We start from the raw sequence: 13,266 nt of genomic DNA, 5'->3' as shown, positions 1-13,266 counted from the left end.
AGTTAATTTTAGATAACAAACAGTATGACTTTTTATTATGAGCCTATTGTGATACATCAATAAATTAAACTCAGCTGATATTAGCTTAAGAAGAACTAAAACATTTTCATACCAAGCTGGTTCCTCAGATATTTCATTTACTATACATGACAAAACAAATTGCACAGTTAACCAGTCCACCTTCAGACAGAGTGGAAGGAGGACTGATAAATCCTCACATCCTAGAGTCCTGCGAAATACATTACCACTCTTGTGTTGGTACAAAATAATGTAAGCTAAATTTACTATCAGTTTTTTTAAAATAAGTTATTTAATTTAAGATCTAACTGAAGAAAATTACTTCTTGATTATTTCCTCCATAGAGGAAAACGAAGACAGCAATTAGTACTGTTTCAGCTGATTCAAGCTGATCATCACAGTTACACAGTTTTGCACAAATCTAGAATTATCTTCACTAATAAACACTATTAATAAATATTGACACATACAAGCCTTGTGACTTGGTCAGTAACAAATGAAAATCAAATGATTATTTACAACCATTGATAAAAGAATAATAAATAAAGCAACTACTGAAGCTGCACAAGCATGAACGCAAATGGTAACACATAAAATAATCAGATTTACGCATTTACAATAAAGGAACGTTGTGGTCATAGCTTGTAACCTAAATTCTACCCAGTGTCATTCTAGAAGACTTCACAGTGTACTTTTGGATAACAGTTAAATTTCTTTAGTAGGATTTGGGATGTGACCTTCATTTTCACATATACAGTGGTGTGAAAAAGTGTTGGCTCCCTTCCTGATTTCTTATTTTTTTGCATGTTTGTCACACTTTAATGTTTCAGATCATCAAACAAATTTTAATATTTGTTAAAGATAACACAAGTGAACACAACATGCAGTTTTTAAATGAAGGTTTTTATTATTAACGGAAAACAAAATCCAAAACTACATGGCCCTGTGTGAAAAAGTGTTTGCCCCCTAAACCTAATAACTGGTTGGGCCACCCTTAGCAGCAACAACTGCAATCTAATGTTTGTGATAACTTACAATGAGTCTGTTACAGCACTGTGGAGGAGTTTTTGGTCCATTCATCTGTGCAGAACTGTTGTAATTCAGCCACACTGGAGGGTTTTCGAGCATGAACCGCCTTTTTAAGGTCATGCAACAACATCTTAATAGGATTCAGGTCAGGACTTTGACTAAGCCACTCCAAAGTCTTCATTTTGTTTTTCTTCAGCCATTCAGAGGTGGACTTGCTAGTGTGTTTTGGATCATTGTCCTGCTGCAGAACCAAAGTTCACTTCAGCTTGAGGTCTCGAACAGATGGCTGGAGATTCTCCTTCAGGATTTTTTGGTAAACAGCAGAATTTAGGGTTCCTTTTATCACAGCAAGTCTTCCAGGTCCTGAAGCTGCAAAACAGCCCCAGACCATCACACTACCACCACCATATTTTACTGTTGGTATGATGTACTTTTTCTGAAATGCGGTGTTACTTTTATGCCAGACGTAATGGGACACACACCTTCCAAAAAGTTAAACAGTCCACAGAGTATTTTCCCAAAAGTTTTGGGGATCATCAAGATGTTTTCTGGCAAAACTGAGACAAGTTTATGTTCTTTTTGCTCAGCAGCGGTTTTCGTCTTGGAACTCTGCCATGCAGACCATATTTGCCCAGTCTCTTTCTTATGGTGGAGTCATGAACACTGACCTTAACTGAGGCAAGTGAGGCCAGCAGTTCTTTGGATGTTGTTGTGGGGTCTTTTGTGGTGTGGAATTACAAATTTATAAAATGTTAAATTTAGGTTCCAATGTAATAGTATATAAACTGAAAAAGTTATGTACATTGTGTTTTACATTTTGAGGTAAAAAAGGATCAAATCAGGAAGCCCAGGTGTCTGAGATAATGACCTTTTGTCTTTGTGCTCTTCCTTGCCATTTGGCTTTTTAAGACTGATTGGATTAGCACCTATGCATTTGAATGACACTGTTTTGCTGATGAGGTCAAGGCTGGGAAAATGCCAGTGTCGGGCTGATCCCTGTACTGCATTTGCATGCTTTGTTTAGATTGTCTCCACCTCTATGTCTCCCTCCCCTTAGAAATGTATATAAACTACAAATGTGTCAATGACTAGTTAGACTTTTGATGACTACAGCGCCACGCAGCGGCGTAAAGAATTCTACTGAAGATTACCCAAGAATCTCCTGGTTTTCACTTTTGAGTATCCAACAGTGACCTCTTGGATGAGTCGTCGCTGTGCGCTTGGGGTAATTTTGGTCGGCCGGCCACTCCTGGGAAGGTTCTCCACTGTTCCATGTTTTTGCCATTTAATGGCTTTCTCTGTGGTTTGCTGGAGTCCCAAAGCTTTAGAAATGGCTTTATAACCTTTTCCAGACCGATAGATCTCAATTACTTTCTTTCTCATTTGTTTCTGAATTTCGTTGGATCGTGGCATGATGTCTAGCTTTTAAGGATCTTTTGGTCTACTTCACTTTGTCAGGCAGGTCCTATTTAAGAGATTCTTGTTTGCGAACAGGTGTGGCAGTAATCAAGCCTGGGTGTGGCTAGAGAAATTGAGCTCAGGTGTGATAAACCACAGTTTTAACAGGGGGGCAAACATTTCTTCACACAGGGCCATGTAGTTTTGGATTTTGTTTTCCCTTAATAATAAAAAACCTTCATTTAAAAACTGCATGTTGTGTTTACTTGTGTTATCTTTGACTAATATTTAAATTTGTTTGATGTTTTGAAACATTAAAGTGTGACAAACAAGCAAAAAAATAAGAAATCAGGAAGGGGGCCAACACTTTTTCACACCACTGTATGAATAAATATTAAACATGGTAAAAAAGGAATCACAGTTAAGTGAGAGGAAGAACGGGAGAATGGGAAATGAGCTTGGAATCATGACTTCACATTAGCGAAGGTCATTCTCCTCGTCCTGAATGGTCTTCTTGATTCTTAGTAACATAGTGGTCTGCCACTGATCAAGCCGGGTGATGGAGTCAAATTCCCTTACCTAATGAAATAAAAGAAATCCAGATGGAGTAATTCATGAATGAACTACCACAGTTAAAATGTGTGCAGTGAATTATGAAACAATATACTAAGAGAACTTACTGCATCAGCATATGCATCAATATTCTGCTCTTCATGTGCATCAAGAAGTTTCTGTTTAGTGTGAAATGCAGAAACTTAAATTGTGATTGATTACTTTGTATAAAGTCTTACAAAATGTTCAAGGACTGAAATAGTTTTCAAAAGTTGGTAAGATTTTTATGTAAAGTCATTAATACTTTTATTCAGCAAGGAACCATTAAATTGATCAAAAATATCAGTAAAGACTCACATTATTGCAAAATATCTATTGCAACTTAAAGAATACTGAAAAAACTATAATGGTTTCCACCTAAAATATTAAGTAGCACAACTGTTTTCAACATTGATAATAATAAGAAATGTTTCTTGAGCAGCAAATCAGCATTGAATGATTTCTGAAGGATCATGTGGCACTGAAGACTGAAGTAATGGAAGACTGAAATAATTCTGCTTTGCCATCACAGGAATAAATCAATTTTTAAAAACACCTATATTTTTACAATATTACCGGGTTTTTTTTGGGGTTTTTTTTTTACTGCATTATAAATAACTTACCAACTCCAACCTTTCAAATGGTAGTGTATAAAATACAAAACAATATGACAATAAATAGAGACAATGGAAACCTAAAAGACAAGGATTTTGGCAATACAGCCACCTTCAGTCTCAAATGGATGTTGAGCATGAATCTGAGATCACAATTCTGTTCTACAGGAGAATCATTAAGCAACTAAATGTATTGGCAAGAAAGACCCCAACCTTAAGAAGTTTGCACTCTCTAGCATCTGAGAAGGCTGGATACATTTCTTCATACTTCTGTACAGCCAGCTATTGAAGAGATCAATGGTTCAATAAAGAGAAAGCGCAAAGTTACAAGTCATTGTAAATGTTTTCAGATGGGGAAGGGAGTAAATCAGTCACCTTGCAGTTGAGCATATCCACGCAGAAGTGACACAGAGCTGCTTTGAAGAAATGGTCTTTAGCACCATACCTCAGCAAAGTAGTGTCCATGGAGTAAGTCCCAATCTGAGCAGTCAACATGAAGGATGAATGAGACAAATGAACACAGGCTTTCAAAAGAAGATCAAATCGCACAGACCTGCTCAAATATTTCAGTGGCTTTCTGGTACTGTTCCATCTGAGCCGCATAGGTTGCCACTTTGAGAAGACATTTGTTGGCTGCACTAAAGAGAGAGAGAGAGTTAATTTAGTTTAAAAATACTAAATTCAATCATTTAATTACAACACAGCATTTGTGCTCAAACCTAAATGGTTCTACAACACTTATCAACACTGATAAAGGCTGTATCCAAAATCGCCCCTATATCCTCATTCACTATTCCCTAAATTAGTCCACTCATTCAGTTCACTTGAAGAAGTAAATGGTGCACCGGAAGGACTGCCGCTTTAGAATAGTTTGCTTGCTGTAATAATAATCATTTGAAATGGGCAGGTCCAGTAGTAAGATTAAAGGAATTATCTTGAACTGTCATGTAAATTATGTATAAACCCTAGTTGAACAATTTAATAGTCAATTTACAATGAATTTGTACATGTGTTGTATTAATTACGCCGTGGACAAGCGCATTGTAAAATGAATGGATGATTCAGCTGCAGATGCCATCTTCTGGTGAGACTGACATGGGAATAGACTCTATGCACGATCGCTTCCGCGTTTGGTCTCAGCCAGCTCAGTTACATCCGGTGCAGCGCCAGAAGCCATTTTCGCTTTTGCTGATAACTGTGTGAAAATGGCAATCAGCTGTTACACCCAACAATGAGAAAGAGAAGGGCTTCAAATTATATATTTCGAATTAAATCAACAATTTTGAGGGTGAGTATTCTCATACTATATACGAATAGCGATTCTAGCTGTCTTCGTTTCTCACAGTTCATACCTGTCTTTGCATTATTTGTATTTATTTATTTATTCTGCGCGTGACTCTCACAGTGCATTATCTGTTATCTCTGGCGGTTGATTGTACAATGGTTGTACCCTATTTGAGGGTATAGGGGGCATTTTCGAATATAGATAAAGAGTACCTGGTGGACTCCTCCCCTTTGTAATAATCTGCTGCCTGTTCATAATGAGCGATGGCCTGTAAACAAATTAACATAAGTTTTCTGGTCACAAATAATAGTAATTTAACAATTAATTTTCCAGAAAGGGCTCTTATTTTGGTCATTATGGTATCATCTGGATGCATTAAAAACACTACTTTTCAAATGTAAACACTTTTTTTTTTTTTTTTTTACTAAACATTACTACAATGCAAAATAACTGTTTTCTACTTTAATGTATTTTAAAATGTGATTTGCAGAGCTGAATTTTCAGCAGCCACTACTCCAGGCTTCAGCATCACATGATCCTTCAGAAATCAGTCTAATATGCTGCTCAAGCTGAAAACAGTTGTGCTGCTTTCTGGAAACCCTAATTTGGTCAGCACTCTGTGATGAACATAAGAGCATTTATTTGAAACAGAAATCTTTTGTAACATAAACATATTTACTTTTATTTTTGATCAATTTAATGCATCCTTTTCTGAATAAAAGTATTATTTTCATATCTTCATATCTGACCCCAAATGTTTGAGATGTAGTGTATTTTTTTAGTTATACTGTCGATATTGATCTGAGCCACTTGTTGATACATGTGTACGTTTACATAAATAGACCACTTTCCACTTACTTTATCTATGTCCAGTAACTCAGATTCATAAATTTCAGCAATTGATATGTGGTGTTTCGCTGCAATGTTGAAACGTCCCTGTGGAAACAGATTTATGAGAAAAAAATCCCTAAACAGATATTTGTATTTGAATGCTTGAATTAGACATAATTTTTCTCACCATGTCTGTGTAGATGTCAATGGCCTGACAGAAACAGCTTATGGCCTCTGTGTAGAAAAGTTGTAGAAAAGTTACAGAAAAGCCATAATAGAATTGCTTCTTTTGAATTACAGACACTCACGCTACATAATGAGAGATTTTTATTGCTCATAATGTAAACAATGTGAGTTGTACCTTGAGGATCAGCCTTTTTGAACGCATTGCCAGCATCAAGAAAGTTCATGGCTGCGTTGTGCTTGCTCTGCACCTGTAAATGCAGCTGTGCAGCTTTGCAGAAGGCATCTCCTGCAGCAAATGGAGGAACAAAGCAGCAATACAAATGACACGTGCTTATTGAACACCCTCATATTATGGTGCAAAAGTTGCTGTGTGTCGTACCACCCCAGTTCTTTGCCATCTTGAACATGTTGGCAGCTCTCACGTACAAGTCACAGGCCTCCTCGACCTTGGAGGAGCTCCTAGAATGAACAAAAGCAAAGGGGAGGTTCATTCATTCCACTGAAACCGATAGGAGGCGCTATTAGCAGCGTTCGCTTGCACTCACACAACGTGTTTCCAGACCTGATATGGCCAACATGAAGCAAGAGGAGTTAGAAATCAGTCCGAAATCACAGGCCCGATATTGCTCTGTAGCCTGGAAGTACTACATCAAAAATGAGAGCAATGCCACTGTTTACTGCAGGCTGTGTAAGACGAACTTTAAGTTCTCTTCGAATACAGCCAATATGATAAAACACCTCAGAGTGAAACATCGACTCAACATCCCCACTGTAGCCAACGGCGGCGAGAGACTGTGCACGGAAGAGCCCAACGAAGGCAGCATGGGTGAGTTTCAAAAGTGTTATATCGAAGCAAAAGGAGCTGTATATCTCAGTGAGCATTAGATTTGAGTTGCGTATGAATGCAGGCGAGAGGGAAACGCTACATTCAGCGCACGCAACTTTGTTTATTATGACGCTTTATACGTGCAATGCGATGCTACTCGGCTAACTGGCTGATTTCACTTTTGTGCGATCTGGAAAAATAAACTCTGGTAGATTGGCGACAGCTAAATGCGTCATTTGCAACATTGCATTACAAATAATGCAATCACGAAAGTATTGCTTATCGATTATATTTGTTAATTAAAATTATATTTTAACATTGCTTGTAGCAAACGAATTGTATTTGATACCTAGTATTTTTGTTAGATTGTTATGTTCAGGATTGGCACATTCAATATTGCAGAGGTGCAAAACCATCATTAATGGATTTACCCAAAAAACGATCCGAATAACGAATGTGACGTTTTCATTTTCTTGTCTGCCTCAGCCATGATGGCCATAGCTTCCTTTTCTTTTCCAGAGTAATCCATTTTGTCGGATTAAATTTGAGTCAGACTGTAGGGAATGATATCCAAGCAATATCCCATTCACATCGCCTGAAATGAAGTTATTTGTTTTATTGACACATCATGCGGAAATCGGAAGTAAATTCGCTAAGACTTTGGGGATTGTCTTAAAATAGTTGTTTTCAAAACAACTGAACTGTGGTTTCTGCATTACTAATTATTAGTAGTTATCAGTTAATAATTGCACATTTACAATTATGTAACGATTCATATATCATACATACACGAGCAGAATCGAGCAGTTATGATGTATATAAACGCGACTGATGTATATTTTCGTTTCTCTTGTCCGTGTACAACTTACCCTGGTTCCCTAGTGGACACCGCGCCAAGCACATCCAGTGTGCAGGTCGCAGACGAGCGGAGGGTTAGCAGGAATTCTGAGATTTTTTTTTTTTACAAAAACAATGTTATTAGCAAGGTATTATTTCTTTTCCGACGAGAAAATAAATTAGTTATATACGTCAGCATTGCGGAAGCGTGTACTATTTATTGGTGGTAACACACGAGCTGGAAGCGGATGAAACCGTAAAGGCCCTTCTGCTCGCCCGGAAGAACATCCAGAGACGTTTGATGTGAATAATAGCGGAATTGTTTCTTTAGTATCATATTGCATGTTTATTGTTCTCTGGCTAAACACTCTTGTAACGAGCAAGAGACAGCTATACCTGACATGGAGTTAGTCTCTTAATACAAATCTTATTATTTGTTCTAAATATTCCCGCGAAAAAATTCTATGCTTTTTGTTCAACATTTACAACCGTTTTCTGGTATAATTATTATTCAAACAGTTTATCAAGTAGTAAAAATAATAACAACATAAGTTACTAAGTGGATGGTATATTTGTAGTTTTAAAATAATTTCACACACTGTCAGACCTTTTGATATAAATTGCAAATAAGCCAAAAGTTGAAAAACTTATGAAATAGTGTCAAGCTACAGAATCAAAAATATCCAAATTCACCTTTCCCTCATCATACAATTGTGCTTTTATAGTATTTCACTGTTGCATTTTGGATGCATTTTTATGTTATGTGACAACAGACCACATCTGAGATAAAACAAATAGAGGACTAGTAATTAAGGTATTTGGATTAAAAACAAAACAAACTACATATTGATAGCTATATTTCAGCTGCAAAAACATCTTAATTTTATATAACCAAATACAAATACTTGTACATTGTGCAAGAGATTTTGAGCAGCTACAAAAACATTTTTACAGTGAACAAAAATTCAGACCAGACTACAATGTTTGTATATTTTAGCTAGACATTTTCATTTTAGATGGTTAAATAGCTTCTATTTCTTTCTCTCTCTAATACACACAAATGATTTTTACAACTAATTTTGCAGTGACTTGGACAGGTGAGGTGAGACACTTCAAGACAAAATATTAGAAAAGCTCTATGTGAGTATGTCACAGCATTAAAAAGTTACAATTAAAGGAATACCCAACCCCAAAATGAATATTTTGTCATTAATCACTTACACCCATGTCGTTCCAAACCCGTAAAAGCTCCGTTCGTCTTCAGAACATAATTTAAGATATTTTGGATGAGACTGCCAAATAAATAAGTATCAAGGTCCATAAAAGGTATGAAAGTCGTCGTCAGAATACTCCATCTGCCATCAGACGTGCAATCTTGGTTATATGAAGAGATTGGAACACTTTTCGTAAGCGAAGAAAACAGGACTGCTGACAAAGGAATTATTGAATAAAGTCGTTATTTTTGTTTTCTGTATTCTGATGATGACGACTTTCCTACCTTTCCTGGACCTTGACACTGTTATTTACTTGGCAGTCTATGGGACAGTCTCAAGCCTCCAGGTTTTCATCCACAATATTTCAAATTGTGTTCCGAAGACGAACAAAGCTTTTACAGGTTTGGAACGACATGGGGGTAAGTGATGAATGACAAAATTTTCATTTTGGGGTGAAGTATGTCTTTGAGTCAGAATATAAATTTGGTTTTGGTGTTGGTTATGTTATTTCTTTAGATTTACGAAGTTGTATACAGCACTGGGGTTTCTGTGTAATTGTGACATTTTGTTGACCCCAGTAAACAAGTTTGCAAGGACCACATTCTAACCATGGACTTATTTCTATGAAAATGCATATGTTATAAAAACTCTTGAGATTCATCACAATAAGGATTTAGGATTAAAGATTTTATCACATCTTTTTCATTACAAAGTAAATTTAATTGTAAATGTGCTAGTTGCATAATTACATAAGTTCCTGTGTAATCATGACAAAGACTCAAAAAAAAATTTTTTTTTTATTTCTCTTTCACCACAGACATGGATCTCCCACCTCAAAGGCATCCTGGAAGTCACAGCGGTCAAATTCTTCGTCGGAGAATGCAGCGTTTTTTGCCATTTTCTGATCGCCGCACGTCAAAAGTGTGGAACCACTACACACAGTTAAGTCTGTATCGTGTTGAGTGCAACCACTGTAAAAGGCAGCTTTCCTTTCACAACAGCACTACTTCCATGAGAGAACACTTAGGACGCAAACACAGCATTCGGGAAGGAGCAGTTCCCCCTCACAACACAGCAGGCATCCCCACTCCTGCAGCTTTGCATTCTCACATTCAGACCTCTTTACATGGTAACAGATGTAACACCACAGGTAATGTTCCATTTCAACCAGTGCTACCTGTTACTGTCAAAGAGGAGCAGGAAGAAATACTGCCAACTGAAATGGCAGAGACCAAACCTGCCCGGACAGCATATGCCCCTGATTGTGCTGCAGGAAGCGGTGCTTCCGGTTCAAATGCCATTGTGCACCAAGAAACAGATTTGGGCTGCCTAATGTATAATTTTCCTGCAGGGGAAATGAGCAGCACTGCTGCAGGCAGCAGCATCCGCAGTGGCACAAGGGCCTGCAGTGACAAGCGAGCAGAGGTATTGACCGATCTTATCTTGGAAATGGTCTTCAGAGACCTTCAGCCGTTGTCTGTGGTGGAAGAAAGGGGGTTCAAGCTCTTACTGAGTTGCCTAGAGCCTAACTACCCTGTGCCTTCTCCATCTCTGCTTGGCAGTCTACTTTGGCATCGCTACCACAACCTCAAGCAATGCCTTCAGCAGCATCTACAGACAAGTCTAGCTTCTCACTGTCTGACCCTCTGCACCGAATACTGGCGATCCGTAGATGGGTGTGGGGTTGATGGGGACGGTCAGTACTACCTTACAGTCAGTGCGCATTTTGTTGACTCTCAATGGCGCCTGGCTCATTGTGTGCTCGAGACCCGACCGATAGCAGAATTCAAAGGAAGCCCTTCTGAGAAAGGGCAAGCAAGCTTTGCGGACACCTTGAGAGCAGTCCTCTCCGAGTTCCAGCTTCCAGAGGACTTCGTTTTCTGTGTCGTGCATGACACCCCCAGTGGATCTGAGTCCAGAGGGCAGGACAATATGGCCATTGATCAGGAATATCAGCAAGAATTTGCTGGACCCAGCCATCCTCCTCCGGGTAATCTTCCAGAGGGATGGGCACCACTGCTTTGTGCAGGACAAGCCCTGAAACTCTGTGTCCAGGAAGGACTTTGTGTGGAGACTGTCAGACAAGCTCTGGCAGATGCTCGTGCCATCGTCCTACATTTCCAGCACGATGTGAATGCTTCTACAGCACTGAGCCAGAAAGCAGAGGCTGTTAATAAAGAGTCCGCATCCCTGGTATTAAACGATCCAGGGCGCTGGACCACTGCCATTGAGATGTGCGAGAGTCTGCTGGAGCTCAAGTGGGTAATAAGCTCTGTCCTAGAGGAGCAAAAAGTAGCAGCAAATCTGGCAGATCACCAGTGGCGTCTTGTACATGAACTGGTTCCCGTGCTCAAAACGGTTCGCATTGCAGCATCGTTTTTGAGCGAGGACATCAATGGACCCATTTCAGCCCTTATGCCATGCCTGCAAGGAGTGTCTCGGCTCCTGGGACAGAAAATTGCAGAGTGCACCTGTCCAGTGGTTAGGGGAGTTATGGAGAGAATTCGTGCTGGTATGGACAAACACTGGAGTCTGAGTGATGAAGATGCTCTTTTGGACTGCCCTGCTGTATTTTCCTCATTTCTGGACCCGCGTTTTAAAGAGTTGCGGTTTCTCAGCCCACATGCTCGCAGCAAGTTGCACGACAAAGTGAAAGAGCTGCTGTCTGTTCAAGCTTTCACAAGTAATGAAGGAATGAATGCAGAGAGGAGACAAAGCATGGTAATGGAAGAGCCTGTGGATGAACGTGGAGAACCTGCAGATTTTGGATTGGATGATTCCTTGCCAATTCCTGCAATGGCTTCTTTAGATTCTCCAGAATCGGTTGGATCGGCGGAGGAAGGTGACAGCGTTGAGCTGCAGCCGAGTGAGCCCTCTGTTGCCGTATCGTCTCCAGAACAGGTCAATGAAAACACGCTTGAGGTTGGATCACCTTTCAAGAATGCCAATAACCGTAAAAGACGTTCTAGTGGGACCAGTATGACCTCGCCACTGAGAGGAGATTTACAACTTGAGCCTCGTATACGGATGAGTCCTCTCCCGCAGAGCATGTACGATATTCTTCTGGGCGAGGATCCTACTGAGCGAATGCCAGAGATTCACCAGCAGCTGGAGAATTACATCGCAGAGCCACTTTGCCGAAGGAGTCTCTCGCCCCTGCAATGGTGGCGCAACAAGGAGCATCGCTTTCCTGCTGTGGCCAGACTGGCACGGAAATACTTGTCCATACCTGCAACTTCTGTGTCCGCCAATCGGGTCTTTGCCCCTAGGGAGTCCCCAGTGACCCAACGAAGGGCCACACTGGGGTCTAAACACCTTGACCACATTTTGTTTCTTCATCAAAACACTGACTATGTGGATCTGCTGAAAGGTGGCTCCTCTGCACGTGATATTGAGCAGTGGAACAGTGTCAGTGGAAACCAAAGCAGAGAAAGTCTTTACCAGACTCTAGTGTCCTATGAAAGTAAGGTTCGTGTGTCTGAGGAAGAGTCATGATCACTGTTTATGTACATATGTACAAAATCACGTTAAAGGGACAGTTCACCCAAAAATATAAACTCTGTCATCATTTACCCTCAATTTACTCACCCTATAGAAAAAATACTATGGAAGTCAATGGGGACCACAATGGTTTCCTTAAAGAGATAGTTCACCCAAAAATGAAAATTCTGTCATTAATTACTCACCCTCCTGTCGTTCCAAACCTGTAAGACCTCCGTTCATGTTCGGAACACACATTAAGATATTTTTAATGAATTCTGATAGCCCTCTGATCCTCCCATAGACAGCAATGTAATTAACACGATCAACGTCCAGAAATATAGCAAGGAGATCGGTAAAATAATCCATGTGACATCAGGGGTTCAACTGTAATTTTACAAAGCTACGAGACTACATTTAGTATGCAAATAAAAATAACGACTTTATTAAACAGTTAGTCTCCTCCGTATCTTCCTAGCACCATTTTGGAGAGTATCCACTGAACGTAAACAGTGTATTCTGTTCTGTTAGCTACGTTGTTTATGCTTTGATTTGAACAAAAACAACAAATCTGCATGGCGTGGCTAACACAGAACAGCATACGCTGTTTACGTTCAATGGATACTCTACAAAATGGCACTATAGGGTGACGCGGAGGAGACCGATTGTTGAATAAAGTTGTTATTTTTGTTTTCTTTGCATACAAAAAGTAATCTCGTAGCTTCGTAAAATTACAGTTGAACCCCTGATGTCGCATGGATTATTTTACCAATCTCGTTACGTTTCTGGACATTGATCGTGTTAATTACATTGCTGTCTATGGGAGGATCAGAGAGCTCTCAGAATTAATAAAAAAAAATCTTAATTTGTGTTCTGAAGATGAACGAAGGTCTTAACGGGATTGGAACGACATGGGGGTGAGTATTTAATGACAGAATTTTCAATGACTGAACTATC

At 39.3% G+C, this 13,266-nt stretch overlaps 2 protein-coding genes across 7 annotated transcripts; one reads left to right on the top strand and one right to left on the bottom strand.

Moving 5' to 3' along the window:
• Positions 1-2,740: 2,740 nt before the first annotated feature.
• Positions 2,741-7,781, bottom strand: LOC109090730 (alpha-soluble NSF attachment protein-like). Of its 3 annotated transcripts, none has more exons than XM_042724867.1 (11): positions 7,648-7,781; positions 6,332-6,411; positions 6,128-6,244; positions 5,954-6,000; positions 5,794-5,871; positions 5,148-5,203; positions 4,204-4,288; positions 4,026-4,130; positions 3,864-3,932; positions 3,126-3,176; positions 2,741-3,024 (listed from the first exon to the last, which is right to left on the bottom strand). In XM_042724867.1, the coding sequence occupies exons 2-11, from the start codon at positions 6,357-6,359 to the stop codon at positions 2,923-2,925; spliced, it is 738 nt and encodes a 245-aa protein (XP_042580801.1). In that variant the 5' UTR covers positions 6,360-6,411; positions 7,648-7,781; the 3' UTR covers positions 2,741-2,922. The 3 variants fall into 3 exon arrangements, with proteins under 3 accessions (XP_042580801.1, XP_042580802.1, XP_042580800.1); XM_042724868.1 differs by lacking the exon at positions 7,648-7,781 and adding an exon at positions 6,515-6,651; XM_042724866.1 differs by lacking the exon at positions 7,648-7,781 and adding an exon at positions 7,210-7,436 and having other exon boundaries at positions 2,742-3,024.
• On the top strand, positions 6,455-12,457 carry LOC109090725. 4 transcript variants are annotated; one of them, XM_019104560.2, is made up of 2 exons: positions 6,455-6,778; positions 9,647-12,457. In XM_019104560.2, exons 1-2 carry the CDS (start codon positions 6,520-6,522, stop codon positions 12,322-12,324), a joined length of 2,937 nt encoding a protein of 978 aa, XP_018960105.2. In that variant the 5' UTR covers positions 6,455-6,519; the 3' UTR covers positions 12,325-12,457. The 4 variants fall into 4 exon arrangements, with proteins under 4 accessions (XP_018960105.2, XP_018960110.2, XP_018960107.2 ...); XM_019104565.2 differs by lacking the exon at positions 6,455-6,778 and adding an exon at positions 7,667-7,764; XM_019104562.2 differs by lacking the exon at positions 6,455-6,778 and adding an exon at positions 7,780-7,918.
• Positions 12,458-13,266: the final 809 nt, after the last annotated feature.

This window comes from Cyprinus carpio, chromosome B5 (assembly GCF_018340385.1).
Source record: "Cyprinus carpio isolate SPL01 chromosome B5, ASM1834038v1, whole genome shotgun sequence".
Lineage (NCBI taxonomy): Eukaryota > Metazoa > Chordata > Actinopteri > Cypriniformes > Cyprinidae > Cyprinus > Cyprinus carpio.
This window is presented reverse-complemented; position numbering and strand designations above follow the sequence as displayed.